This window comes from Aspergillus aculeatus (assembly GCF_001890905.1).
Source record: "Aspergillus aculeatus ATCC 16872 unplaced genomic scaffold ASPACscaffold_17, whole genome shotgun sequence".
Classification (NCBI taxonomy): Eukaryota; Fungi; Ascomycota; class Eurotiomycetes; order Eurotiales; family Aspergillaceae; genus Aspergillus; species Aspergillus aculeatus.
In genome coordinates this window covers 883,443-907,093 of record NW_017962992.1, presented here as the reverse complement: position 1 = coordinate 907,093, position 23,651 = coordinate 883,443, and the positions used below count along the sequence as shown (strand labels likewise).

General features: G+C 53.1%; 10 protein-coding genes and 1 non-coding gene across 11 annotated transcripts; 2 read left to right on the top strand and 9 right to left on the bottom strand.

Annotated features, from left to right (window-relative positions):
* Positions 1-21: 21 nt before the first annotated feature.
* ASPACDRAFT_1859603 (oxidase ustYa family protein) lies at positions 22-1,111 on the top strand (the record flags this gene model as incomplete). Its single annotated transcript, XM_020197684.1, has 5 exons — positions 22-265; positions 319-441; positions 495-613; positions 745-802; positions 858-1,111. 5 exons carry the CDS (start codon positions 22-24, stop codon positions 1,109-1,111), a joined length of 798 nt encoding a protein of 265 aa, XP_020052734.1.
* A 37-nt stretch (positions 1,112-1,148) lies between these two features.
* On the bottom strand, positions 1,149-2,787 carry ASPACDRAFT_1883100 (uncharacterized protein; the record flags this gene model as incomplete). Its single annotated transcript, XM_020198312.1, has 5 exons — positions 1,149-1,649; positions 1,713-2,164; positions 2,218-2,338; positions 2,434-2,560; positions 2,611-2,787. 5 exons carry the CDS (start codon positions 2,785-2,787, stop codon positions 1,321-1,323), a joined length of 1,206 nt encoding a protein of 401 aa, XP_020052733.1. The 3' UTR covers positions 1,149-1,320.
* An 869-nt stretch (positions 2,788-3,656) lies between these two features.
* Positions 3,657-4,777, bottom strand: ASPACDRAFT_5928 (serine hydrolase domain-containing protein; the record flags this gene model as incomplete). Its single annotated transcript, XM_020203434.1, has 2 exons — positions 3,657-4,619; positions 4,673-4,777. Coding segments are annotated over 2 exons (1,068 nt in total), but the record flags the coding sequence as incomplete, so codon positions are not given.
* Positions 4,778-5,474: 697 nt separating this feature from the next.
* ASPACDRAFT_47160 (uncharacterized protein) lies at positions 5,475-5,722 on the bottom strand (the record flags this gene model as incomplete). The annotated part of the gene is made up of 2 exons (XM_020201908.1): positions 5,475-5,662; positions 5,704-5,722. The coding sequence occupies 2 exons, from the start codon at positions 5,720-5,722 to the stop codon at positions 5,475-5,477; spliced, it is 207 nt and encodes a 68-aa protein (XP_020052731.1).
* A 310-nt stretch (positions 5,723-6,032) lies between these two features.
* Positions 6,033-7,483, bottom strand: ASPACDRAFT_47159 (FAD-binding oxidoreductase; the record flags this gene model as incomplete). The annotated part of the gene is made up of 3 exons (XM_020201907.1): positions 6,033-6,811; positions 6,869-6,992; positions 7,220-7,483. 3 exons carry the CDS (start codon positions 7,481-7,483, stop codon positions 6,033-6,035), a joined length of 1,167 nt encoding a protein of 388 aa, XP_020052730.1.
* A 282-nt stretch (positions 7,484-7,765) lies between these two features.
* Positions 7,766-9,108, bottom strand: ASPACDRAFT_1891250 (uncharacterized protein; the record flags this gene model as incomplete). Its single annotated transcript, XM_020198613.1, has 2 exons — positions 7,766-8,599; positions 8,656-9,108. 2 exons carry the CDS (start codon positions 9,106-9,108, stop codon positions 7,766-7,768), a joined length of 1,287 nt encoding a protein of 428 aa, XP_020052729.1.
* A 1,991-nt stretch (positions 9,109-11,099) lies between these two features.
* ASPACDRAFT_1891249 (sterol desaturase family protein) lies at positions 11,100-12,326 on the bottom strand. Its single transcript, XM_020198612.1, has one exon. It carries the CDS (start codon positions 12,255-12,257, stop codon positions 11,208-11,210), a length of 1,050 nt encoding a protein of 349 aa, XP_020052728.1. The 5' UTR covers positions 12,258-12,326; the 3' UTR covers positions 11,100-11,207.
* Positions 12,327-14,227: 1,901 nt separating this feature from the next.
* ASPACDRAFT_81567 (GMC family oxidoreductase) lies at positions 14,228-16,718 on the top strand. Its single transcript, XM_020205901.1, has 5 exons — positions 14,228-14,664; positions 14,725-14,754; positions 14,824-15,703; positions 15,766-16,267; positions 16,345-16,718. The coding sequence occupies exons 1-5, from the start codon at positions 14,294-14,296 to the stop codon at positions 16,392-16,394; spliced, it is 1,833 nt and encodes a 610-aa protein (XP_020052727.1). The 5' UTR covers positions 14,228-14,293; the 3' UTR covers positions 16,395-16,718.
* A 281-nt stretch (positions 16,719-16,999) lies between these two features.
* ASPACDRAFT_t278 lies at positions 17,000-17,071 on the bottom strand. Its single transcript has one exon. It is a non-coding gene; the product is annotated as a tRNA-Ala (tRNA).
* A 465-nt stretch (positions 17,072-17,536) lies between these two features.
* ASPACDRAFT_34734 (glycoside hydrolase family 16 protein) lies at positions 17,537-19,034 on the bottom strand (the record flags this gene model as incomplete). Its single annotated transcript, XM_020200067.1, has 3 exons — positions 17,537-18,082; positions 18,143-18,596; positions 18,655-19,034. The coding sequence occupies 3 exons, from the start codon at positions 19,032-19,034 to the stop codon at positions 17,537-17,539; spliced, it is 1,380 nt and encodes a 459-aa protein (XP_020052726.1).
* Positions 19,035-21,522: 2,488 nt separating this feature from the next.
* On the bottom strand, positions 21,523-23,072 carry ASPACDRAFT_63817 (pepsin-like aspartic protease; the record flags this gene model as incomplete). The annotated part of the gene is made up of 5 exons (XM_020203940.1): positions 21,523-21,734; positions 21,811-22,124; positions 22,188-22,585; positions 22,650-22,835; positions 22,887-23,072. The coding sequence occupies 5 exons, from the start codon at positions 23,070-23,072 to the stop codon at positions 21,523-21,525; spliced, it is 1,296 nt and encodes a 431-aa protein (XP_020052725.1).
* Positions 23,073-23,651: the final 579 nt, after the last annotated feature.

Here is a 23,651-nt window from a genome sequence, read left to right as displayed (position 1 = left end):
CAAGTACGCTGAGCAGCCAGAATGGAGTCCATACCACTCCGCCCTAAGGACCCAATTGAGGACCCGATGACTGACGACAGTGATCCTCTCTTCAACCACTTTGACATACCCAACCCGCATCATCTTCGTGCCCGGACTGCGCACTGGCTCTGGACATTGCATCTTCTGTTTTTCCTCCTCTCTTTCTCCCTGTTAATTTCAGCCTGCAGACTCCACCGACCCTCTTCTACCAACCGTAAATGTGCAGAACAGTTATCAGCATATTGTAAGTGCATCGTCCTTTGTACAAAAGCCCAGAGTGATAATAGCGATACATAGCTCCTTTCACACACCTCGTGGAATATGAGGATGTCCGCTTCCAAGGGAGCCTCTTCGACACGAACCCATACAAAGGACCCCCGAACCCACACCTGGACGCGGCATGGGGCCACATCACTCACAGTATCTGCTCTTTGCTTCCATAGTCTCCGTCTCATATACTGATATGCTTCCAGTGGCTCAGCTGAGAATTCCAGCAGAAGACATGCGCCGGCTCAAGAAACCGCTGACCCAGGTGAAGGTGGCCGAGGCCGAGGGCGACGGGTATGCGGGCGGGATCGAGGTGTTCCATCAGGTTGCCCCCCCTCAGCTTCAAATCTACAAGCTCTCATGTGTGTATGTCCAGATACCTCAGACTAACACGTGGTTCAGCTCCATTGCGTTAATCTAGTTCGACAGTACACGTACTAAGATTACTACTCCCAGCTGGAGAACAAGCCGGCAGAGTTCCACGATTCGAACGCGACGCTGCGGTTGCATGTTGGTATGGCATTTCTGGCCCTTTCGTCCCTTGCTCTCCAATTCTGACATACATTCAGACCACTGCATCGACATGTTGCGACAAGTGATCCAGTGCAACGGCGATGTCGGGGTTGTGACGAGGAGCTGGGTCAAGGGTCGCGCCCTCAGCTACCCGGACTTCAGCGTATGGCATAAGTGCCGGAAGCTGGAGCCCATGGCGCAGTACTCGCAGGCACACGAGATTGACACAGAACCTACAAAATTTCCAGATTCTTTGGAGCTCACTCAGCCGCCATGCACGAATGCTGCGCCTGATGAAGTTTGTCCGTAGGACTACTGGGGCATAAGACGGAGGGTGTTATCCCCACGGCAAATCACTTTCATTGAGCAATGTTCTTCTTGCGTATCTGCCAAGGCTGAAATATAGAACTCAATGCACGAAATTGACATGTCCAGGAGTCCGAAGGCAGACTGGAACATGTTGCTTATATCTCCTAACATCCTCAGAGTAGACTACGCAACGAATCCCAACCAGCCCAGTTACTCCGACTCGACATTCGCCAATTCAGCCTCGATGATAGACGGCCCCTCTCCGTCCGGATGCGCCACGCGGTTTACAGTAAGCCCCACGGACTCAAGCATCGCGAGCCAACGCGTCTGCGTGCGCACAATCCCCGGCCCAAAGACCATCAGGATCATATCCACCATAGAATGAAACAAGCTGGCATGCTTATCCGGGAGGAGGAACTCCTCGATCAAGATCTTCGAGTATCCTCTTGTCATCACCTTGGTGATATTCTTCAAGATCCTTCGGCAATTGTCATCCGAGAACTCATGCAGAATGAATCTGAGATAGTAGACCCGCGCTCCTACCCGCATGCATCAACAGGTATAGCCAAAATCCCCTAGGGGTGGACAGGAATCAAACTTACCTTCGACAGGCTGGGGCTCGAAAACATCATGCTCGATCTTCTCCAGCCCCAGATCCTGGCAATGAACGTCCTTGAATACAGCCGGAAGGTCTTGAATAATCACTCTACCAGCGACGTCGGGGAATTTCCTCTTGAACGCGAGCATATCCCGCCCACTGCCGGTGGCGACATCCACAATCAGCGAATCGCTGGCGCTGGCAACGTATCCGTCGAGAATCCTCTCCTGCACAGGGAACCAGTCCACCCAGTCCGGCTGGCCCTCGCGCACACCATCCACGTAGGCGTGGAACCGTGCATGCATGGCCTGGTGAGTGGCGAGCCATTCAAAACTGTTCATTCGCGTGTGGTACGTGTATTGGATCGGTCCGGCGGAATGGTCCTCCGGGTTCTGGTAGTGCGTGTCGCGGAGGAAGGCCGGTGTTTGGAGGATGGCTGGGGCCAGATCGAGGAAGCTGAGTGGGACAGGGTTAGTGCAGACACGGTGGTAGAGAACGTCATGACGTACAGTGTGTCCACGATGCCAGATTTCTTGCCCGTCATTTCCTTCGAGAGTAGGGTCGCACGGTACTGTCCGGGTCCGTACTCGTTCGCAAAGTCCATTGCGACGATAACTCGCATGATGCGCTCTGTGAGCACGCTTATCAGACTTGACTGGAACGAGGGATGGGGTCACGAGCGCACGGTGATGATGATAGGAGAAGACATGGCAGGGATGACGAACCAACAAGCAGTGGGTGTGCACCACTCCGAGTTGCCAAATCCTTGCAAGAGATGGCCGTCTCGGAGCCTGTCAAAATCGAGAAGATACCAAGGTCATGCGCGACTTTGACGGCCATCGCTTGGGTGGGCTGGAGAGGCTAAGCTTTGGGGTACGGTAAGTTGTAGGTGCAGCACTCACGGACAGGAAGAGCTTGAAAACCGCATCTCTGGGGCTCTCAAGAGCTCTTGTCAGTTTTACCGCTTGCTCCAGTGCCTGATTTCGTGCTAGATATGAACGTGTAGCTTCATAACTTGCAAGGGAGGCTTCGATTTTCTCAAGAAGTGAGTGAAGAGTCTGAAAATCTGGCCATTCCATTGTGAATTGATATCAAACAACAGATTGTTAAATTCAAGGTCTGTGTCCTGAGAAAGATGAGCAGTATGGAAGATCCATGACTGTAGATTCAATTGAAGATGATGATTACAGTGGATACGATTTATGTTCGTACAAATGGACGCTGGTATTCGCGATTGGTGTTTGAGAGTTGCCTAAGAATAGTAATCATAGAGAGGCATCGCTAAGATGGTCATATAGAACCCGCTAGATAGACATTGTTGAAGACTCACAGGGAATCAATCAATGCTAGGGGAATGCTACTGTGACACGTTATAGTCCTAGTCAATGAGCTCTTTTCCAGTCCTGCCGGTGACATCAAACATGCGCCCACCAATTCTTCTCTCCTATCCGCGCCATGGCCGATTCAACCTCAGCACCCATGTGGCTCACTCTATGTCCGTCAGCATCGAACCTGAATTTAACCCTGGCTGCAGACATGGCCCCAGCCATAGTAGTGACCAGAACCCAAGAGTCACCACTAACATGGTACATCTCCAGCGACAGCGGCTTGGGGAAGTAATCCCCTGGTTCAACCAGAGATGCACACAGCTTCGCACCTGTCCCATTCTCGTAAATAATTCCACCTGCCGTTTCACTACAATCACTTGATATGGTCAGGTTGGGATACGCCGCATGTACGTACACCCCCTCATACGCAGAAAGATTGAGCGGGTATGGTTGGGGCGGATCCGGGAGAACTGGATATAATTCACGGAAAGTGTCGTTGGTGAGTGTGTCGGCTGCTAATCGTTCATCGGCTCTAGTCCATACAGAACATGGAGGTAGGACAGTTAGTTATGCCACGTTACACAATCATATGGCAGGGCAGTCACAGACCCTCTTGGCCAATCGAAGCGTTCATCTCTGGGAGTATCGAGGACATCATCTATGATGTCAAAAGCAATGATATCTGCAGCCGCATTGGTCCCACGCATGTTGTTGCCCATGACCACAACCCCCAGCTTACGCTGCGGTAGAAGGACCACTAGAGACCCGAACCCATACTGGGATCCAGCGTGCTGGATCACGGTTTCACCGCGGTACGTCTGTACCACCCAGCCCATCCCGTATAGCGTCGGTGATAGAAAGGGCGGGACTGACTCCCTGGTAGCGATGCTGTGAGCACCGAAGAGAGTGTGGTAGGCCGCTTCAGACAACGGGGAGCCCCTGCGCAGAAGAGTCGAAATCCATTTGGCATAATCTGCAACTGAAGAGAGGATATTCCCTGCACCGCGCGAATTCCTCATACTGACATGATGGGTTGACACAAGCTTGCCGTAAGTATCAAGGTAATAACCCTGTGAGATGTTCCTTCCTGCGCGCTGGGCATCGGTCAACGAAAGATAGGTTTCCGACATGTTCAGCGGGGCCCAGATCCTTTCAGTCAAGAACGACGGCAACGATTGACCGGACACGGAAACGATCATGTGAGCGGCGGTGATATACATGAGATTACTGTATTGGAACTTGGTGCGGATTTCTGCTGTCAGTGGCAGGTATCGTATCTTCTGGACAATCTCCTGCTGACTCAGATTGGTCAACAGCAGCCAGTCATGGCGTGGTAGACCTGAGCGATGAGAGAGCATATCTGTCACGGTGACATGGGCCGTATACCAAGGATCGACCATAGTGAAGTCTTCCGGGATGATGGAATGAACGGGAGTGGTCCACTGGATGTTGGGGTAATGATGGTTATCGTCCACCAGAAGCGAAACTGCAGCAGCGGTGAAGGCTTTGGTCGTGCTTCCAGCGAAGAATAGCGTGTGTTCGGACACTGCTTGCGAGGTCTCGATGTCAGACACTCCGTAGCCCTATGGATGTCCAGTCAAGGTTGGGCGTCCATGGTGTTAGCAAGTACACACACCCTCGCGAAGATCTCATCATCTTGCACAACAGAAATGGCGAGCCCTGGGATACTGAAGTGCTCCAGGAGCTGCTCTATCCTTCGGTTAAATGTCTCACTGAATGGTCTCAGGTCACTTTGCTTTCGTTGCACCAGGAGCAAGTGTGAGCCTAAGAGAATCAACAATACAAACAAGGAGAGAAGCATGTTGGAGAGAATGTGCAGCTGAGCTGCGTCCAGAGGCGAGGACTTATTCGATGCTGAGTTGGACTGATGCCCAAGTGAAGGGTTGATGAGATTGATACAATCTCTGAAGTATTTCCAGTGCTTCCGGCAGTCAAAACAAGGATACTTTCAGTGGCCTGGGTAATTTAACTGTAGGAGAAATTGACCCTGTCTGTAGATGTAGCAATCTATGGGCTTACGGTCCAGCATCAGTGCGAACATGCAATCACTTTTATGAGGATCGTATCAAAATAATCCTTGCCAAGGTGATATAGAGCTAGATATGTTATCTGCTATCTACAGAGTCTACAACTGTAGGATATATCAGTGTCTGTTCAATAATCCGTCGTCAAAGGATTGATTGCCCACCACCTTATCATCACCTGTTCTTTGCAGTACATGACCGAAGGATACCACATCTGTCAAACAAAGTGATACATAAAAACACCGAAAGAATATTGGCCCCTTGAGATGAGATAGTCCTAAAATCAAATTCGAGTCCCACGACTAGTAGTCCTTAGATTTCCATTTCCTTCCCCGGTATCCCTGCTTTGCATCCCATGGGCTTGCAGCCATCCCACCGCGTCTCAAGCTTGTTTTAGTCATAGTTGGAACTTATATCCACAGCACGGTCATAGTTGGCAGTGACCTCTACAGCCCGATCGTAATTCGCAGCTGTATCCACGGCACGATCATAGTTCGATGAGACATCCACAGCACGGTCGTAGTTAGACGTCACATCCACAGAGCGGGCAGCCCTATTCACCAGGTCGCCAAAATTACCCACTTGCACAGGGGTAGAGGGTTAGTAGGAGTATTGTACATACCGATCCACAGGTGCAGCATGGCTCGCTGTGAACAAGATCGAGATAAACATCAAGCCTGTGCTGCAGAGCTTCATTTTAGCGATGATCGCAGACAAGTGTACTTCAATTTTAGAACGTGACGTGAAGTCAAGACAGGAGCATTGATCATCAGGGATTTTTGTGCTGTTGAGTTCAAGCCAACCCTTCGATAAAAGAATGTCTTTATATCTCACCCTGCAAGTTATGATTGAGCTTTTGCCCGAGTCCCGCCTGCTCGTATGAAAGTATGCTCTTTGTGCTAGTTGGTATATGATGTACAGATGACTACTAATGGTATTGCCAACCTATCCTTACGCATCCACGCCCTCCAATGGCCCACAGAAGCGCTCCTCAGGATCCCACCTTTGTCGTACTTGAGTCAACCTTGCGAATTCCTTGTCACCCCAGCATTTAACAACACGAGCTTGAAAGTCGGCTTCACCGGAGAAAGACCCTACACGAAATGGCTCCAGCTTTTCTGCTGTGTCTTGGATCCACGAACGGCACCTCTCATCATCGCTTTCGCTCTCGTAAATGGCGTATGTACCAACGTAGTGATCCGATTGCAGACTGAAAGCCATGTCCGACAATCGACGACGACTCTGCGGGGCCAGCGGATACCAAAGCACAACAAACCGCCTGTCTGGCAGTGACATACAGACCTGCTCCAGCACAGCAGCCACATCTGCCTCGTTCTCGATGAAGGCATTATCCACCACCCAGCGACGATCTCCCGGGTAAGCGCTAACTTCGTTCGCGTATTCCTGCTCGAGGCTGTCTTCTCGACAGAACCACTCTCGAACTGTGCCCTCTGGACGGGTTTGTTGTGCGGGCAGCAAGGCGCCCCAAGCCGCGTCCACACTGTCCTTCATTGCGATGAAGTACACTGTGAAGCAGATCTCCTCGATACCTTCAGGATACCGGCAGACAGCCACAATTTCCGTGTCTTTGTCAAAAGCAGGTGTGAGAGCAAGGATCCAATTAAAGGCCTCTGTATACTTATTTTTGGGATATATGTACCCGGACGAACGGAAGACCTTGGGTGCAGGGAGTAGCTGCACGAGAAACCGGGTGGCAATGCCGGGGAAATCTGGTGCACCCTTATCAGAATCACACGAATTGAAGCCCTGCAATGAGAAACACTTACAAGGCCCAGCTCCTCGCGCAGCCCAGAACAAGTCCGTGTTCTTTTCCGCGGAGCAACGAACCAGACTCACATCTGCCGTGACCACATCGACAGCCCTGACCCTCTCACAAGCCCAACCCCAGTTCTAGACCTCGTCAGACATTAGCCCTCATCAAATGATTGGTATAGGAGATTGAAAGACATACCCTGCAATTCCAGGATAGCCCTCCTTGGAGCAAGTAACCCCCAATTCCCACACCGGGGTGGTGACCCGCACCCAGCATCAGTCAGTCCATGGTCCTTCATCAACTTCAAATCTAGGTCACTTTTCATCCCGGAAGAGATCCAGGCTTCTTTTCTCTCCAAATTAACCTCGACTTCACGGTAGTCGCCAAGGTCGATCAGTAGAGAACTGTCGCGAAGACTCCAACCCGGGAATGAGTGACCGCCAGAGCGGACAGTGACCCGCATGTTCAATTTACACGAGAGCTGAACTGCTTCGACGAGGTCGGACTCTTCTCTAGCACGCACAATAGCCGATGGATGCTGGTCGCGGCGGCGAGAGTTGAAGACCCGTGCCAAACGGGCCTCCTCGTACAGCGAGGCGGAAGAAGTGTCCCGCCAGATGATATCCATGGCTGGTTCGGTAGTAGAGATGATCTCTATAGTTAAACAAAAGCATTCGAGGCCGGTATATATACCAAGAGCCGTAACTCAACTACTCGTTACGCAGGCATATTGTACATGGAACTGATTAGAAACACCAGAGCTCATGTGAATGGTCCACATATACGGTTTCTCGGCTACCATAATCCTTGATTACACGTCTTTTAAGCATTTGAAAAATTACGTCATCCTTGCAGGATTGATAATCACTTTTCAGTCTCTTTCATAGTAATCCAGTCATTACGTACTTCACTATCTCAAAGAGTAGAAGGCCTGCCCCTCGAATAGTTTTCGCGCCGTCCGTATCACCGATGCACTCTCAATGCAGTAGGCCCCGTCCGCCTTCCGCGATGAAACAGTCTCGACCTTCACCGTGCCTCGAGGGTGGGCAATGCGCCAGGTTCGGAAGGTGGAAGATGTGTAGGAGGAGGTACGGTCTCCATTGCCCCCCTTGGCTGTTGTTTCAGCAGCAAGCACAGTCCCCGGCACACTCAGCGCGGCCGCCAATGCGACTGCACCCGTGAGTTGAATCGTCGGATGCAAGTCGCCCAGACTATAAGCCGTCACCGTCGCATCTACGGAAGCACTTTCAGCTGTAGCTGGTGTCACCACTGCGATCTTAGGAACTGTCCTCTGGCGGGCCGCCGCGTCCCAGCTGGTCGCCAGCCCAAGACAAAGGGAGCCAGCCCGACGAAGCGTTTCCACCGTCAGGCGAGCCGCGTCGCTGAACAGCAAGTCCTGCTGTTCCTGGTGGTATTGCGCGGGCATGTCGGCCGCTGCCACCAGCACAAACGGGTTGCCACAGTCAATCAACGTGGCCCGGACGCGGAGGAGCTGGCCCGTCCAGCCACAAGGAATCTCCAGCAAGGTAGTGCGTTCTTCTTCGCTCCTGCTACTGCTGCTCCCCTTCTTGGGAAACAGCGTCCCCGCCATTTGACCACCTGGATGCACCATGGTCACCCTGATCGCGTCCCAGGTTGACAGAGAGATGGAAGGTGAGTCCGGGTGCTGGTGGTGGTAGTGCGGATTGGGCATGGTGAGACGAAAGATTTGGCCGGTATTGGTATCGAGGACCTGGATATCGATCTGGGAAACAAGATGGATCAGAAGTCAATCGCCGTTTGTAAGATCTCACAACATACCATTGAGTTGATCTCGCCAATTTCCTTATCTACTGCTACTGATGATAAAGGAGATGACCATCCCGATGAAGGAGCGAGCAGATTCTGATCCCACGCAAACGGTCCCACGCCAGTCACCATATTCCCACACGTCCCTGAGCGGTCCACGCGACCAGCCTTGAAATCCACCTGGACGAAGCTGTAATCCAAGTCGATGCCGGGCCGAGAGGCCCGCCCCACGATGGCCACTTTGGACGTCGTGGACGTGCCCCCGCCAAGGCCGTCGGTCTGCGGCGCACTTTCTCCAGAGTGAGCCCCCTGCGAGCCCATGAGAGCGAGGAGAATGGGTTCCCACTTCGCCTCATCTGCGGGGAGATGCTCGCGATGCAGAAACAGACCCTTGGATGTCCCGGATCGCATCCAAATGGCCGGAATGGCGGATTCCTGCGCTAGCCTTTTGGGAGGAGGTAACATGGGGAGGAACGCAGGTAGTAGGGCAACAGAACGAAGAGATGAGAACAAGTGAAGAAGACAAAACCGATGCAAAAGGGGGGAATTCCTCTGTTGATCACGAACCAGACGAAAAGTCTTGCTTTCCTGCCCTCTCAGTCTTCCCATATCCCCGACCCGAATATATACGCGCTTCCCCTGGGCAAGCACAGAAGAGCATTGACGTCCCATCCTTTGTTCAGCTAGAAGAACGCTGCTCACCCTTTGTCGCAGCGCGCCTCAGCTCGGATTGAAATCGGCAGCGGCGACTCCGCGTCAAGACGGGCCAGCTAGCATCTTGCTACATCCATCTACCCAATCCATCGGTCTTGTGAATGCGGAACACAGCTCCACGCTGCCTTCGTGGAGGCGACCATTGCAAACTCGCTTCAAGTTATTCCCGTCCGGAAGACTGGAAGTAAAGGTGAAGAGAGAGAGAGAGAAAAAGAGCGAGAGGTGGGCGTTTCTTGCCTTATACATAGTCACGTGCCGTCCTCAGTTTGATTTCCAACGGCCCTGGGAGATTTTGTTTGCCAACCTAGATATAGTTTTTGGGGCATTGGAGATCGATCATGAAGAGCCAATCAGCTTTATAAGTACGACTTGCCATGCTCATGGCCAGGCCGGGCCAAGCATGCATGTGCGTAGGCAACCACAATATATCTCGCTTCAGTAGGTGGATACAAGCGAGATAGATCGTTCGATTCCCAATGCAGCCTTTGTAATTTCCGGATGAGCATGAGCAAACATTCAAAAGCGGCAAGATGGTACGCACAGCAGCTTCTAGGCCCTGCTCATGCTCCATCACTCGCCGTCTTCCTGTCAGTCCATGCATCCCAGCATGGACCTGAAACACAATCTCTCGACCAGGTGATCCTTCCAGTTGAATTAATGTGTTCGCCCTGGAGTTTATAGTGATAGCTGAATATGCAAACCACTGCTGCAGCAGAACCCAGGACAGAGGTTTATCATATCCCACTCTTTGACAGATGTTCGATCCGGGCTGTTAACTACAGGGTATGTTGACTTGAAGAGAGATAAGGTCCAGGCCAACCATTAGACTTCCTCTAACTACATTTCACACCATCTTCGATTATAATCGTGTCTATATCTTGCAACCAAGAAATACTTCCATCACCACAGGTTTTTCACTTTTTTCGTCGAAGTACAGATATATCAAGAAGTAGATAGGGAAGCAGGAACGAGAGCGGTTCATACAGAATAGACAACTCTAGCCCTACATTACCCAAAATATCATTATACTTAGTCCCTAAGTTCCTGGCTACGAATCATTGACCAGAAGTTAGAAGGTTTATCTTTTGTGGGGCAAAAGTAAAGGAGTCTGGTACTCTGGGATGTTAATGCGGATTTTTGTGCCTGCTTATACTTGCATGGTAATAGTGGTTTAGAGAGGCACTAACATCCATGAGATACTAGACCTAGGTTCAGCACCGTGGGTGGAAATAGACCCTTCCCGCGGGCCGAAATCCACCACTCTACTCTCATGCTCCTCACTTCGCCGCCATGGGACAGAGCTACTGTTTCCTCCCGATTTCGTAAACAAATGCATACTATAAGCTTCTCTAAGGCCGTTTCAAGCACATACGACCACAGGGTGTGGAAAACAGGGCTTCCCGTCCGCTCAGCCGTACTTAAGCCACACGCCGGGAGGTTAGTAGTTGGGTGGGTGACCACCAGCGAATCCCTTCTGTTGTATGTTTTTGCACTTTCTACACTCCGGCATGGACAGACAGAAGAAGCCCTATCAGGTTGAAGATTGGTGGCGAATAACAATGGCGTGAACTTCGTAATAATTCTCCACCCTTACGAGGCAAGCTCAATCCAGGGAGCGCAGCGCAGCGCCTCGGAGGTAAACCAGGAAGATGTGAATCATCCAGGCAACACATAATAATCTGTCATATGTTCATTAAACCATACCATTAAGCATTACAGTATACAGACATCTATCAGAAAAACCAGAGCTCCACAGAATCCAGATACACTGACCGAGCGTCAAGCCTCAACGTGCACACATCAGCCGAAACCAGCAGCCATCGAACCACTCCCAAAAATTCAGACCCACCCTAGAACATCGGCATCTTAACCTCCGTATTCCAATCCACATTCTCCGGCCGACACTCGATCCGCTCGCGGCAGGTCCCGAATAACCGGTCCCACAACCGAGTCTGCTTGCCGTAGTTCGAACTCTGCTTCCAGCCCTTGCGGTGGTGGAGATCATGGTCCTCGATGACCAGCTCGGTCCCCGTGAGCCTCAACAGCCAGCCCAGGGTCGAGGGCGGGGTCGTCCAGACGCGCAGCCCGCTGTGTCCCGCCAACTCGGCGAACATGACATACTGATGGCAGATCCACCACTCGTAGAACCCCATAGGGAGCCCCATCAGCTTGAGCGAGAAGTACGCCAGCAGCGGGATGCCCGCGATATCGAAGATCTCCTGCTCTGTGTCGGCGTAGAGCGACAGCAGCGGGTTCGGGTGCTTGGTGAGGTGGTGCGTGCGGTGATACTTCCAGAGACCCTCGAAGTCGTGCATGGCGCGGTGGTACCAGTAGAACCAGAAGTCGAGGACGATGCCGTACAGCCCAATCTCCAGGATGAGCCAGGCCCAGCTGATCTGCGACGGGGGCTGGCTTGGCCGGTAGCTGAAGAAAACGGTCATGACCGGCCGGAAGGTCGAGGTGGACATGAGCGACTGCACGACTTTGCCGATCCCCACGTCGGGCACCCCGTCGCGCGCGTGCTGGTCGCCGTCGAAGAAGCCGACCTTGTGGCCCAGGCGGCGGAGGACGTGCAGCTCGTGGATGGCGATCAGCTTGAAGGCGAGACTGTAGAAGAAGAAGGCGGCGATGAGGCCTATGGGCCGGCCGGTGTAGGAGACATACAGCTGGTGGACGAGGAGGGGGAGCACCGAGTGCCAGAGGATCCAGCGGTGCAGCGAGAACTCGCCGATATAGGGCATCTTGTCCTCCTTGGAGTGGATGGGGACGTCCTGATCCAGGTTGATGTGATGGATGCCAAGCATCTCGACCATCCAGTGAGGGAACCTCCACTGGTCGCGGTCCAGCTGGCGCCAGGTGGACTTCATCGAGTCCTTGGGGTTTGGATGTGTATCACTCATAGTGATGTTGATGTTTTGGCTGTTGATGAAGATCTCGAGAGTGATGAGGGGAGCCTGTGGTCGGCTGATGGCTTTGTCTGGTGACGGCCATGGCGGATGGCTGGAGGGGCAACTATATAGGTAGGGTTCATCCTTGCCGCCAACCACAGCGAAGAGGCAAAATCTTCAGTTTCCCTTGACAAACTCGGCTGTTCAGCATGTGACAAACGGCGTTTGGGTTCATGTGGTGGCAGGGGAGGGTTCGGCTGGCGGCTTGATGAGGGGACAATCCGCGGCTCTGCAGATCCCTTCGAACCGGAGGGCCGTTGTTGGCCACGGCGGCTCAACAGACAATTAGGCTGTTAGAGACTCCAGGGGCACGTGTCATAAGGTTTGCAGATTTTCTTCCGTTGGGGATGGATGATACCTCGGTGGTTGAGAAGAGATGATGTAGGGTGTCTCTTTGAGCTTGTAGGCCGCAGTTTTCTTCATCTAGGTCACGCTTCAGTTCCAGAGGTATAATCGTGATATATGGTCATCGATGATCTCTCATCTTATTCTTCTACCCAAGTATATGCAGGTACTGTACATACACAACAACTATACTGTACTTTTGTGATTGGGAGTAAGGGTTCCTTCCCAACCTAGGAAGTGTCACCATTCACCAACACTCTGAATTTTGATCGATGCCTAAATATCTTCAGGATAGTCATAAGTAAATGTATCGATCTAAGCGATGGAGGAGGTAGCACATGATGAAAACGCATGAACAAGCTCACTACGCAGGTTGAAGCCAAGACTGAAAAAGGCAATGCAGGGCTACTCGCAACCATTACCCTTTTGGGCGATGGTGCAGAGCAAAAGGTGTTTGTTTAGTCATCATTCCACCCTCTCTCTCTCCCTCCCCAACCCTACTCCGACTCAAAAATTGCCAGTCTCGATTTCCTGGCAAGCCAGGAGGGCGAATTTGTCCTGGCTTTATATACTGAACGGTTGAACCTATCGAAGGAAATGGGCTGACCAAGCGATTTGCGGGGTTGATCACGCTGGGTCCACCTGGTGCCTTTGTTTCTCCCCAGCTATTCATTTCCTTCAGGGCGCTTGCATCGGAACTACGCGGCAAGTCCACATATCACACTCGATCACACAAAACCGATGGTTTGTATAGAGCGTCTTTCGATGGTACGTACATAAGTGGATTTGTGGCAAGCGTTGACTTTATGCAGAGGGGTACCAACACAAGCAGCAGCTCGCAGGGTTTCTATTTATGAGTTAATGTTTCGGGAGGTCCCAGAGGTTCCAAACCACCCAATTTTGCGCCCGCCCAATATTTGCGATCTCCAACCCTCAATCCCCACTTCGCTTGTGATCGCGACCGTCCGGTGGTTTCAGCCTAAGCCACCGTGCCTGTTGATCACAAACCTCAGATCCTTCTTGTCCGTGCGTGGCTTGGAGCTGGTGCTGTCCGTGGATTTCAGTTCCCACGCGAAAAGGGGCGCACGGAGTACAGTTCCTGATCTTGCTCTTATGCTCCGAGGCCAGAGCGCATTCCCCACAATCTTCAAGGCTATGATGCACGACTCTGCAATCCGAGTCAATCGGATGGTCCAGGCAGCAGGAACGGTCTCAATATGGGCCGGGTCTCGTATCTCAGTGCTGGTCGGAGGGAAACTAATTCCTAATCCCTGGCAGAATTCCCACTTGGCGCTCGCTCGCAGCTCAGCTCCTGGAGATACGGGTATGGGGCTCCTTAAGAATGGACCATTCAGAACCCGATCAACCGTATAGATCGATCACTTTTCCAACTTGACTGATCCACAATGTAGCTTAGATTCTGGGCAGCCACGATCCTGATTCCTCGGTCTTGCCACACTTGAGAAGTCCCCGTGCTGGTCGAGCCTGTCTCATAAACGCCTGCTGCAGCTCTCCTTTTGCAGTCTCCCTCCTCCATCGACACTCTTTCTGCTTTTGCTTCTGATACCCTGTTCGATCCTTAGTCCACTCCTTGATCCTTAACCTCTTCGCCGTTTTGGCACCCACACTCCTTTCCAGTCCCGATGATAGGTCACGTCTTCCTTGCGTCGCTCGCTTTACAATGGCTGGTCCCGGGGACCGCCGCTTCGCCTACTGGTCACCAGGAGCGCGGCCTGTTCGATACTGAATTTGACTACGTGGTCATCGGCGGCGGCACTGGAGGCAATGTCATAGCCACGCGTCTGGCACAGCAGAAATTCAAGGTCGCCTTGGTGGAGGCCGGAGGCCTTTACGAGCTGGAATCGGTGGCCGCCGTGCCCGCAGCCGATGTGCTCCCTGTTGGCTCCGACCCCAAGACCGTCGCCCTCCACGACTGGGGGTTTGTCGCGGAGAACCAGCCCGGCGCCAACGGACGGTCGATTCACTACGCTCGGGGGAAATGCTTGGGTGGATCGTATGTGATGCGCCGGTATTCCATGTGCGGATGCACTTGTGCTGACAGATAATGTGGCAGGTCGGCGATGAACTTCATGATTTATCAACGGTAAGTCCCAGTACAACCAGGATGATGTACCCTGGGGTTTCCTGCGACTGACCGATGCGGGATTACCAGGCCGACGCGCGAATCCATGCACGAATGGGCCACTACCGTCAACGACAGCAGCTATGAGTTCGACCAAGTGCTGCCCTACTACAAGCGCAGCGTGACCTTCACGCCCCCCAACACCGAGCTTCGATTCAAGAATGCCACGACCGAATATAACAGCAGTGCGTTCGAATCGAGCGGAGGACCGCTGCAGGTGTCCTACGCGAACTACGCGATGCCGTTCTCGACGTGGATGGACCTTGGTATGCAGGCCATCGGTATCAACCAGACCCAGGACTTCAACACTGGCTCTCTCATGGGCGGGCAGTACTGCTCCTCGACCATCAACCCCAAGGACGAGACGCGGAGTAGCTCCCAGTCGTCCTTCTTGACCTCCATCCAACCCTCCACGTTGACCACGTACTCGAACACGCTCGCCAAGAAGATCATCTTCGACAGCAACAAGAAGGCCACTGGTGTGCAGGTCAAGGGCGCGCTGGGAATTGTCTCCACCATCAAAGCCAAAAAAGAAGTGATTGTGTCGGCCGGTGCCTTCCAATCCCCTCAGCTTCTGATGGTTTCGGGGGTGGGTCCGCAGGAAGTCCTGGAGCAGCACAACATCGCGGTCGTCGCGAACCGTCCTGGTGTTGGCCAGAACATGTGGGACCACCCTTTCTTTGCGCCCTCGTACCGTGTCAAGGTGCAGACCTTCACAGCTATCGCCGTGAACCTGCTGGAACTGGTCGGCCAATTCCTTAACATAGTCACCACAAGAACAGGCCCCCTGACCAACCCCATCGCCGATTACCTCGCCTGGGAGAAGATCCCCGGCAGTTTGCGCTCGGCCTTCAGCCAACAGACCGAGAAGGATCTCGCTACCTTCCCCAGTGACTGGCCCGAAGCAGAGGTAGGGCTTGTTCGGGTCGAAGATCGTAGTCTTCAAGCTGACGCTAACTGAACCCAAACCAGTATATCTCCGGCGCCGGCTATATCGGCAACCTCTCCAACCTCCTGACGACGCAGCCTCGCGACGGCTATCAATACGCCTCCATGCTGGGCGTGCTCATCACGCCGACCTCGCGCGGCAACGTGACGCTCAAGTCCGCCGACACCTCAGATCTCCCGATCATCAACCCGAACTGGCTGGACACGCAGGCCGACCAGGAGCTGGCGGTGGCGATGTTCAAGCGCATCCGCGCGGCCTTTCAGAGCCAGGCGATGGCGCCCGTGGTGATCGGCCAGGAGTACAACCCGGGCGTGCAGACGCAGACGGACGCGGAGATCCTCGAGTTCATCAAGAACAACGTCATGACGCTGTGGCACGCCGCGTGTACGTGCAAGATGGGGCTGGCGAGCGATGCGATGGCGGTCGTGGACCACGAGGCGCGCGTGTATGGCGTTCAGGGCGTGCGGGTTGTCGATGCCAGCGCTTTCCCGTTCTTGCCCCCGGGCCATCCCCAGTCGACTGTTTGTAAGTCTTCCCTACCTTTGGAGAGCCTTTTTCTCTTTGTTCCACCTACAGAACTGGTTACTGACCATGGGAAATAGACATGCTGGCGGAGAAGATCGCCCAGACCATCATCGACGGCTCGACCTAATCGGGACATATAGCACAGAGCTAATCTCGCTCCCGCATCGATTTTTCTTATCTAAGCTGAAAGACCCTAATTGGTTTAATCTTCATTGTGAATACGTTAGTGATATAGCACGGTACAAGTATATCCTCGCTTAACAGCCAATCCCCCACTGATCTACCGTCCGAACCATCGCTTGCAGCATAATAGTGGTTGTTGGTTAGATGGTGGGGCTAACGTTAATGGCAATGGCAATGGCAATGTAGTGTGAGGTTTGTGCGTGCTGGGGGATACCATCTTCACTCAAGTATACTTCGGATTGGGAGCCATGGGTGATGAAATTGGTATAGGGGGTGGGATTTGCTGTACGTGAGAAACTTGAAAGTTGAATCTGTGTTATAATACTGTCTTTCATAGCGTTGTATGTGATCGGTATATGAGGCTTAGTCGTGCGTGCAGATAATTGCACGGGTCGTGCACATGGTTCCGGTACTTACAGCTGGCCTGGGAGCATGAACTTATTGCTGTGCAGTGTCTTATCGATAACCGGGCAAAAAGCACAGGAACCTTGGTAACAAAATAAACAAACAACGGGTACCAGAAGGCCGGCAAGAAAAACAGCAAAAAGATGGAGCTGCGGGGAATCGAACCCCGGACCTCTCCCATGCTAAGGGAATATTATACCACTAAACCACAGCCCCATGTGTCAAAAACTGAGTCGATCTTTGACATGATACTATTGCTTGTAATTTACAGTACCCATGACGATGACCGCTTTCGACATCTTTGTGATTACATGTATTATAGTGAAAAGAGGCTTATATCTTGTGGTATATCTTCAGTGTACATCTAGACCATCAAGAATGGTCTTGGCTCTATGCGTTAGTGCTCTTGATTGTCTGTGAGAGGACAGGGTTCTTGCGTATGGATAATGGTCCATGTGTATATATATTTTCACGAAAAATCATGAATCACTATCGAATGAAAATAAACAACACCAGGATATAATTGTGTCATTCTTGACCCAAGGATAGAACAAGCTACGCCAGATCACAAGGAGTCGCTCCAATGAAACTATCCCAACAAGCTACCAATGTGTATAAGCTATGTAAAATACGAAGGAAAAAATGCATACGCTGAGAGCAACATCAGATCAACTCCCACAATCATTGTCCTCCCTGCTGCTGCTGTTGACCCTGTTGACTCTGCTGCTGCTGCGACGAGGAATCCCCCTCCCCCTGCCCCTGCGACTGCGCCTGAGTTGTCGTCGACGCCGCGTCAGCAGATGTGGTCCCCACCGAAGCAGCCGTAGACGTCGCCCCCGCCGCAGAAGAGGTACTCGCCGTCGCCGTCGCCATCGACGCGCCCGACGAAGTCTGATACACCTTGAAACTATTAAACTCCCAGTAGGCATTGGTAAAGTTGGCCCCGTTCTCCGCCGCCCACTGCGTGCACGTATCCGGACACCCATAGAGGTCGGTGTAATAGGTCGAGGCCCCCGCGAGATCCCCACAGACATCGATGTTCACAATGATGCTCTGGTTCGTGAAGTACGAGCTGATATCGCAGTTCGTGCTGGGGAAATCCGCCAGCGCCTCGCCCCAGGTGGACGGGTCGGGGCTGCTGCTCGAGTTGGAGATGTCGTCGGGGATCTCGTCGCGCGCCCACATCCACACGCGGATGCCGGCGTCGCGGAGTTCCATTGCGTAGACCTACCACGTAGAACTGTTAGAATGTGTATATCATGTGGTTAGGATAGGGATTGTGCTCACTCCACCCCCGTTCTCGTTGAATGCCTGCCCGTACGTCGCTTTCCCGCCGGTCACGCCACACCCCGCATTGTCGTTCGCCGTGTTCAAGCAGTTGGTGTACGTCGGGGAGCCGGTCTCCTTGCGCTTGACGTTCATCTTGCACCCGCTGGTCGTGTGCAGGGTCATCGCGTTGCCGTGCGTGCCCTTGTTGTTGGACTCGAGCACGTCGATCTCGCCGTGCTCGGGCCAGTTGCTCGGGTCCGTGAGCCAGAGCGCGGGCCAGGTCGCGCAGCCGTACGGGGTGTGCACAATGTCGAAGATGAAGAGTCCGTTCTCGTACGTCTCCTTCGAGGTCACGCGCACTGACCGTCGACCGCTGGTTTGGTTCGAGGTGCTGGTGTCGACCCTCAGCACGGCGCGGGAGCTGGAGGCGTAGGTTAGGTTGAGCTCTGAGGCTGTGGAAGAGTCGACATATCTATATTCTCTGAGTCAGTGACAAGGTACTGTGTAGACGAATGGATGTAGGTGCTCACTGAACAAACCCATCCGTCGGGTCGGTGGCGGTATAGTAGTCAAACTCGTCGAAAAAAGAAGACCCTGAGTATTTGCGAGACAAGGTGTAGCTCAGGGCGGAGTAGTCGGGATACGAGGACGATTTGAGGCCCTCCACGAGTCCGACGATAAGGGCTACGATGGCGACAACCACTCCGGCCGCAACAAGTGACTTGGTGAGTAACGACCAACCGCGCGGATCGTACCAGGGTTTTGTTGCGGCTGCCGTAGGCTTCGTGGACTTCTCCATTACTTCTGGATGAGTGGCTGCTGCGGCGTTGGTGCCGGTGGTGTAAGGGATATTTGTGAGCTCGTAGTCGGGATAGTCACTGGCCTGACTGGACAGGTTGCGGTACACCATCGATGTGCAGGGGATTGACAGTTGACCGGGCGGGATTTGAGAGAGTGCTATTACAATCGTCCAAGATTGTTCGCCGAAATTGGTGGAAATTATCCAAGGGTCACGATCAAGGTCGCGTAGCCCTCTCAAATACAGAGTAAAGGGAATCCCACCCTCGCCTCGGCAGTCCGATGCAGCAGACCCGGACCCTCTTTGTACATGCCGAACGCTGCGACAAGGGAAAAGGGTACGTACTGATAGGGCTCGGCCGCAGTCAGTGACACCGTTCGATCTGCCATGCTTACGTGTCTGGCCTCCAGGATGGAGGGACCAAGCCAACGAGAAGGAGGTACCAGGACGAAGGCATACGTAAGCACCTGGCTGTGCCAGCCAAATGATTCCTACGATGGCTGTCAAGTACCATGCCCTTCTATCTTTTTGGTTGTGAGTGCGATCATCATTGTACCGGTCCAAGGGACGAGAAGGGTCCGAATTTGGAGTTATCGAGCTCTACAGGGTCCAGTAGAGCAAAGGGTCTGGTGGCCGACTGAGAGATGATATGAAGCCGATGCATGCATGAATCAGGCTTTCCACGTCAACGGCCCACTTCTTGGCGCTTTGGTGCTAAAAGGAGTCTAGGCCCGCAGCGAGATTATGCACCTGTCCGGATTTTATTCATCGTCCGTGGTTGCGGCAGAATTGGCTTATCTGCTTGGAAGGGGAGTGGGCTTAGGAAGAACGCGGAATTCTGCATGATGATTCCCTAGTTACGGCTGTTTCATTAAGTGTCAGGTGATCCAGGGTCGAAATGGCATAATTTGGAAGTAACACCACGTGATTTTTAATGAGCTTAGTCAGTAAACCGGCCTCTTCTCTTTCTTGCACAACAAGATGCACAACTTTTTCCCTCCACCACCTCTCGAGTCTGTTTACCTGTCTCTGAAACTTCGGCCTGGTTGTCGCCACGAATTGTGGCTTAACACTCACGCGTCTGAATGACTCGTTCCGCCGAGCTCACCAAGATGGTCTGAAGTCCAGTCGGACCGAGTATCCCTGCGCTGGATAAGTTTCACAAGCTGTTAGGGAATCACGGGCAAGCATGTCGAGAGCTGATCCAAGATAGCCGGGTCTCCGGCTTGAGCGCTGAAGGATCAACCGTGGTCAGACACTCGCCGTACCGCAGAGCCTCTATTTGATCCGCTCGATCCGCTCGAGGAAATGCTGGCCCCGCAAGCCTGTCACCATGATGGTCGGACATGGATGACCTCAATCATGATCAAAGAATTTCGATGAGGCGCAGCATCTTAGCTGTCCTCGAGTGTCTAAAGCAATCACCGCTTATCCGGAGAGGAGCCACATAACAACTGCCTGAAAGGCGAAGACAAACTATCTTAGTGCTGCTACTGCCTCACGCTGCTTGGCCGGCTAAATTTAATAGCGCAGTCTTGTATCCAGGTACAGCCTAGCATCACAAACAAAGCACCGTCGCAGCCGAATGAGGATGACAGAATAGCGAGGCTTTAGAAAATCCCTCACGTGTCCTCACCTTCGCACCTCTTCGAGGTATAAATAGGACACAACACTCACCAGAGCAATTCTCGTTCTCCATCCACTCATTGCCAGATTCCACACCGGCACTTCTCGTTCCATCCCTCACTTTCCGATCCTTCTTACTGTCGAAACCAACCGCCGAAGATGCAGTGGATGTTCTACATCTCCATCCTTGGGGATCTGTTCGCTCTCTATGTCCGAATCACGACGGGAGAATGGTCGACTCAGGCCAAGTACTTTCTGCTCTGCACGCATTTGGGCCTGTGGGCTCGTGTCCTGCAGGCCGAAATACTGCACCAATGAATTATCCGTCCATGGGTGAGGACGAGTCTGCGGGGGTGGAAAAGGACGCGACTGTCAGGGTCGATGCTGTGAACGAGGGACATGCAACGCGACAAGGGAAATCATCCCAAGTGTACCCGATGACCCTTCCCAACAATAATTGCAGTTCTGCTGCTTTGCTTAAATCCTGTGAAACCCCGGTAACAGCCCCTGCGACACCTGCAAATGACAACCTCGGCATGACGTTCCGATACAACCAACCAATCGAAGACTCAGGACTTGTGCAATCCAAAAGAAAGTTGGGCCAAGCTACATCAGACTACGAATGGGGGAAGACACAAGAAACGAAGTGGAGGAGCAGGGCTGAGGCTTACGCGGTCAATCCGGCCAAGGGACATCTTAGCTACACACTTAGCCGAATCGGACAAGGTCAACTCCCGCTATAATCTCATTCTTGGCCTAAAGGGCTCACCGTCCGGACTCTCCCCGAGACTCGATCCTATTCGTAAAATCTCAGCATCACCAGTAGACAAATGTCCAGCCTATAAATGCAAGAATCGGGTGGTTTCGATAATGAAATTGCGGGGTAGAAATGATTAGAAAGGTATGTATGTACATTGCCGTAAAACAACTCCCAGCACTAACGCAGATGCGGATGCTGACCCTTACCCATAGCTCAATGCATAGCCCACGCGAGAAGAACCGAAAGCGAAAGCATAGCAATATTCACCGACTGTCCTAGCACCGCACCGCTACTGGGAACCACCGACGACGCGCTGCTCGGTGTCGCAGACGCGGAGGTCTGCGTGCCGGATTGCGTCTTGGAGACCGCCAAGCCCACGGTCGCATTCTCGACGTTGTGGTCGATGTACAGGCCCCGGAAGAAGGCTGCGAGACGTTAGCTCACTGATTCTGATCTGAAAAGGGAAAAGGAAAAAAGGGCAAAGGAGTAAGCAAAACATACGTTGACCGACCACCCACAGGGTCGGGTACGAAGCGACGGTCGCGCCCGAGAGCACCGCCGTGCAATTGTTGTTCCCGTTGTCGGCGGCGATCCACTGGTCGGCGGCGATGTTGAAGATGGCGCTCTGGTGACTGATCAGGTCGGAGTCCGCGGCGACGGCGGCGGTGGCATTGGCCTGCGAGGGGATGCTGAAGCCCACGGTGGGAGGGCTGTCGCAGGGGAAGTAGCCTGTGACGGTCACCCCGTCGCTAGTGTTCTGGACGACGGACTGGATGTTGGTCGCCTCGAAGATGGCGAGTACTTCTTCGACCGGACTATTCACCCATCAACATCGTCTCATGACTGCAAGGTTTGGGAGCAGAGACTCATCGACTTACCCGGTGATCGTGGCGGTTCCGGTGTCGAGCTCGATAGGCACATCCTTGGTAAGGAGGGTGTCGTTGACGGCCACGTCGGCAAAGAAGGCCCATTCCTGCACGATGGAGGTGGTGGTCAGGTTGCCTTCAAAGAGGGAGGTGTCCAGCTCGCCCAGCACCTGGGTTCCAGTCGAGTTGCTGCCCAGGACCACGCCAAAGCGACACGAAGAGACTTGACCCTGCTGGCAGAGCGCGTGGAAAAAGGGCGGCGCGCCGTTGGGGAATTGAGCCACTTCAACTCCGGCGAAACCCACGATCCCATCAGCGGGGATCAGCGCCGTGCCGTTGGCGGAGCCGATCGTCTGGTCGATGGTCAAGCTGCCGTATGTGATGGTGTCGTTGTACAGGGTGCCCGCTACCTGAATCGAGACAACTGGCGTTTAGCTATACACTTTTGACATGAGCACAGGAATTGTCACATACCGAGCCCGTCCCAGATCCATCGCTTTGGGTCGTTCCATAGCCGTTGTCGAATGTGAGATTGAGGCTGACCGATGCAGAGCTCGCGTTATAGTATCCAGGGTTGATGATCACATCGGAGGACCCCGTGTCAATCAGGAGATGGAGGTTCTTGGAGCTGCCGACATCAAAGCTGCCGAACCAGAAGCCCTACCACGAAGGTGAGTTGGGGTACGCATGAGTGAATGGGATCCGACCTACATCTGACTCAGAGACAGTCTCGATGCCATATTTGTCGCGACGAAACAACTTGGCTGCCGGGTCTGTGCGCCGTACTAATGGGATGTGCGAGGAAATGTGTCGAGGAGCTGAAGGCCGGGCACTTGCCAGGCACAACGGCAACGACCCGAGGGCCGTGAGGATCAACCAATGCTGAGGAGGGGCCATTTTGAACTATGAATTAAAGCCCCCGAAGTAGAGATTATTGGAAGAGTGCAATGGAAAACGTCGAGTGCATGAAGCTGAAGCTGAAGCCTCTCCGACAACTGCGAACATCTCTTCGACTTTATACACCATCTCGCATGGCTCGTGCTGTACGCAAGGCTGAGCTCGCACTCAACTTCTCCCAATGTAGGAATGGCAGACTAGGAGCAATATGGGAATTTGGGGTCCAAATCTATCTAGACTGAGGCTTGGGCGTTGATCTGCACCGGGTATATCGACAGGGAGGAGAGCCCTACTCAGCCCTCGTCTAATCAAATCCTGTGGATGAAACGCGGGTGGAGAGGGCGATGGCAGCAATCACTGGCCCGCTCGCATAGACTAACCCGACCCTGACTAGTCGCAGGATTGCACTAAATTGAGGCTCCTTAACTGACTTGGTTATAGGTGTTTAACCTAGTTTTAAAGTCGCTTGCGGCCACGTCGGCGGGTCTGACCGTCTGATGTTTCCCCCCTGCTGCATCCACTCACCGGCCTGCCCTCGCATACGCTAACCAACATAGGGTTGCCTCCAGACTGTCTCCC

Excerpts from the sequence above, each read along its gene's own strand:
- ASPACDRAFT_1891249 (XM_020198612.1), bottom strand. The coding sequence starts at position 12,257 with ATGAGTGATACACATCCAAACCCCAAGGACTCGATGAAGTCCACCTGG.
- ASPACDRAFT_81567 (XM_020205901.1), top strand. The coding sequence starts at position 14,294 with ATGATAGGTCACGTCTTCCTTGCGTCGCTCGCTTTACAATGGCTGGTC. Across the intron at positions 15,704-15,765 it reads GTGACTGGCCCGAAGCAGAG|TATATCTCCGGCGCCGGCTA; the intron begins GTAGGGCTTGTT and ends AACCCAAACCAG. Across the intron at positions 16,268-16,344 it reads CCATCCCCAGTCGACTGTTT|ACATGCTGGCGGAGAAGATC; the intron begins GTAAGTCTTCCC and ends CATGGGAAATAG.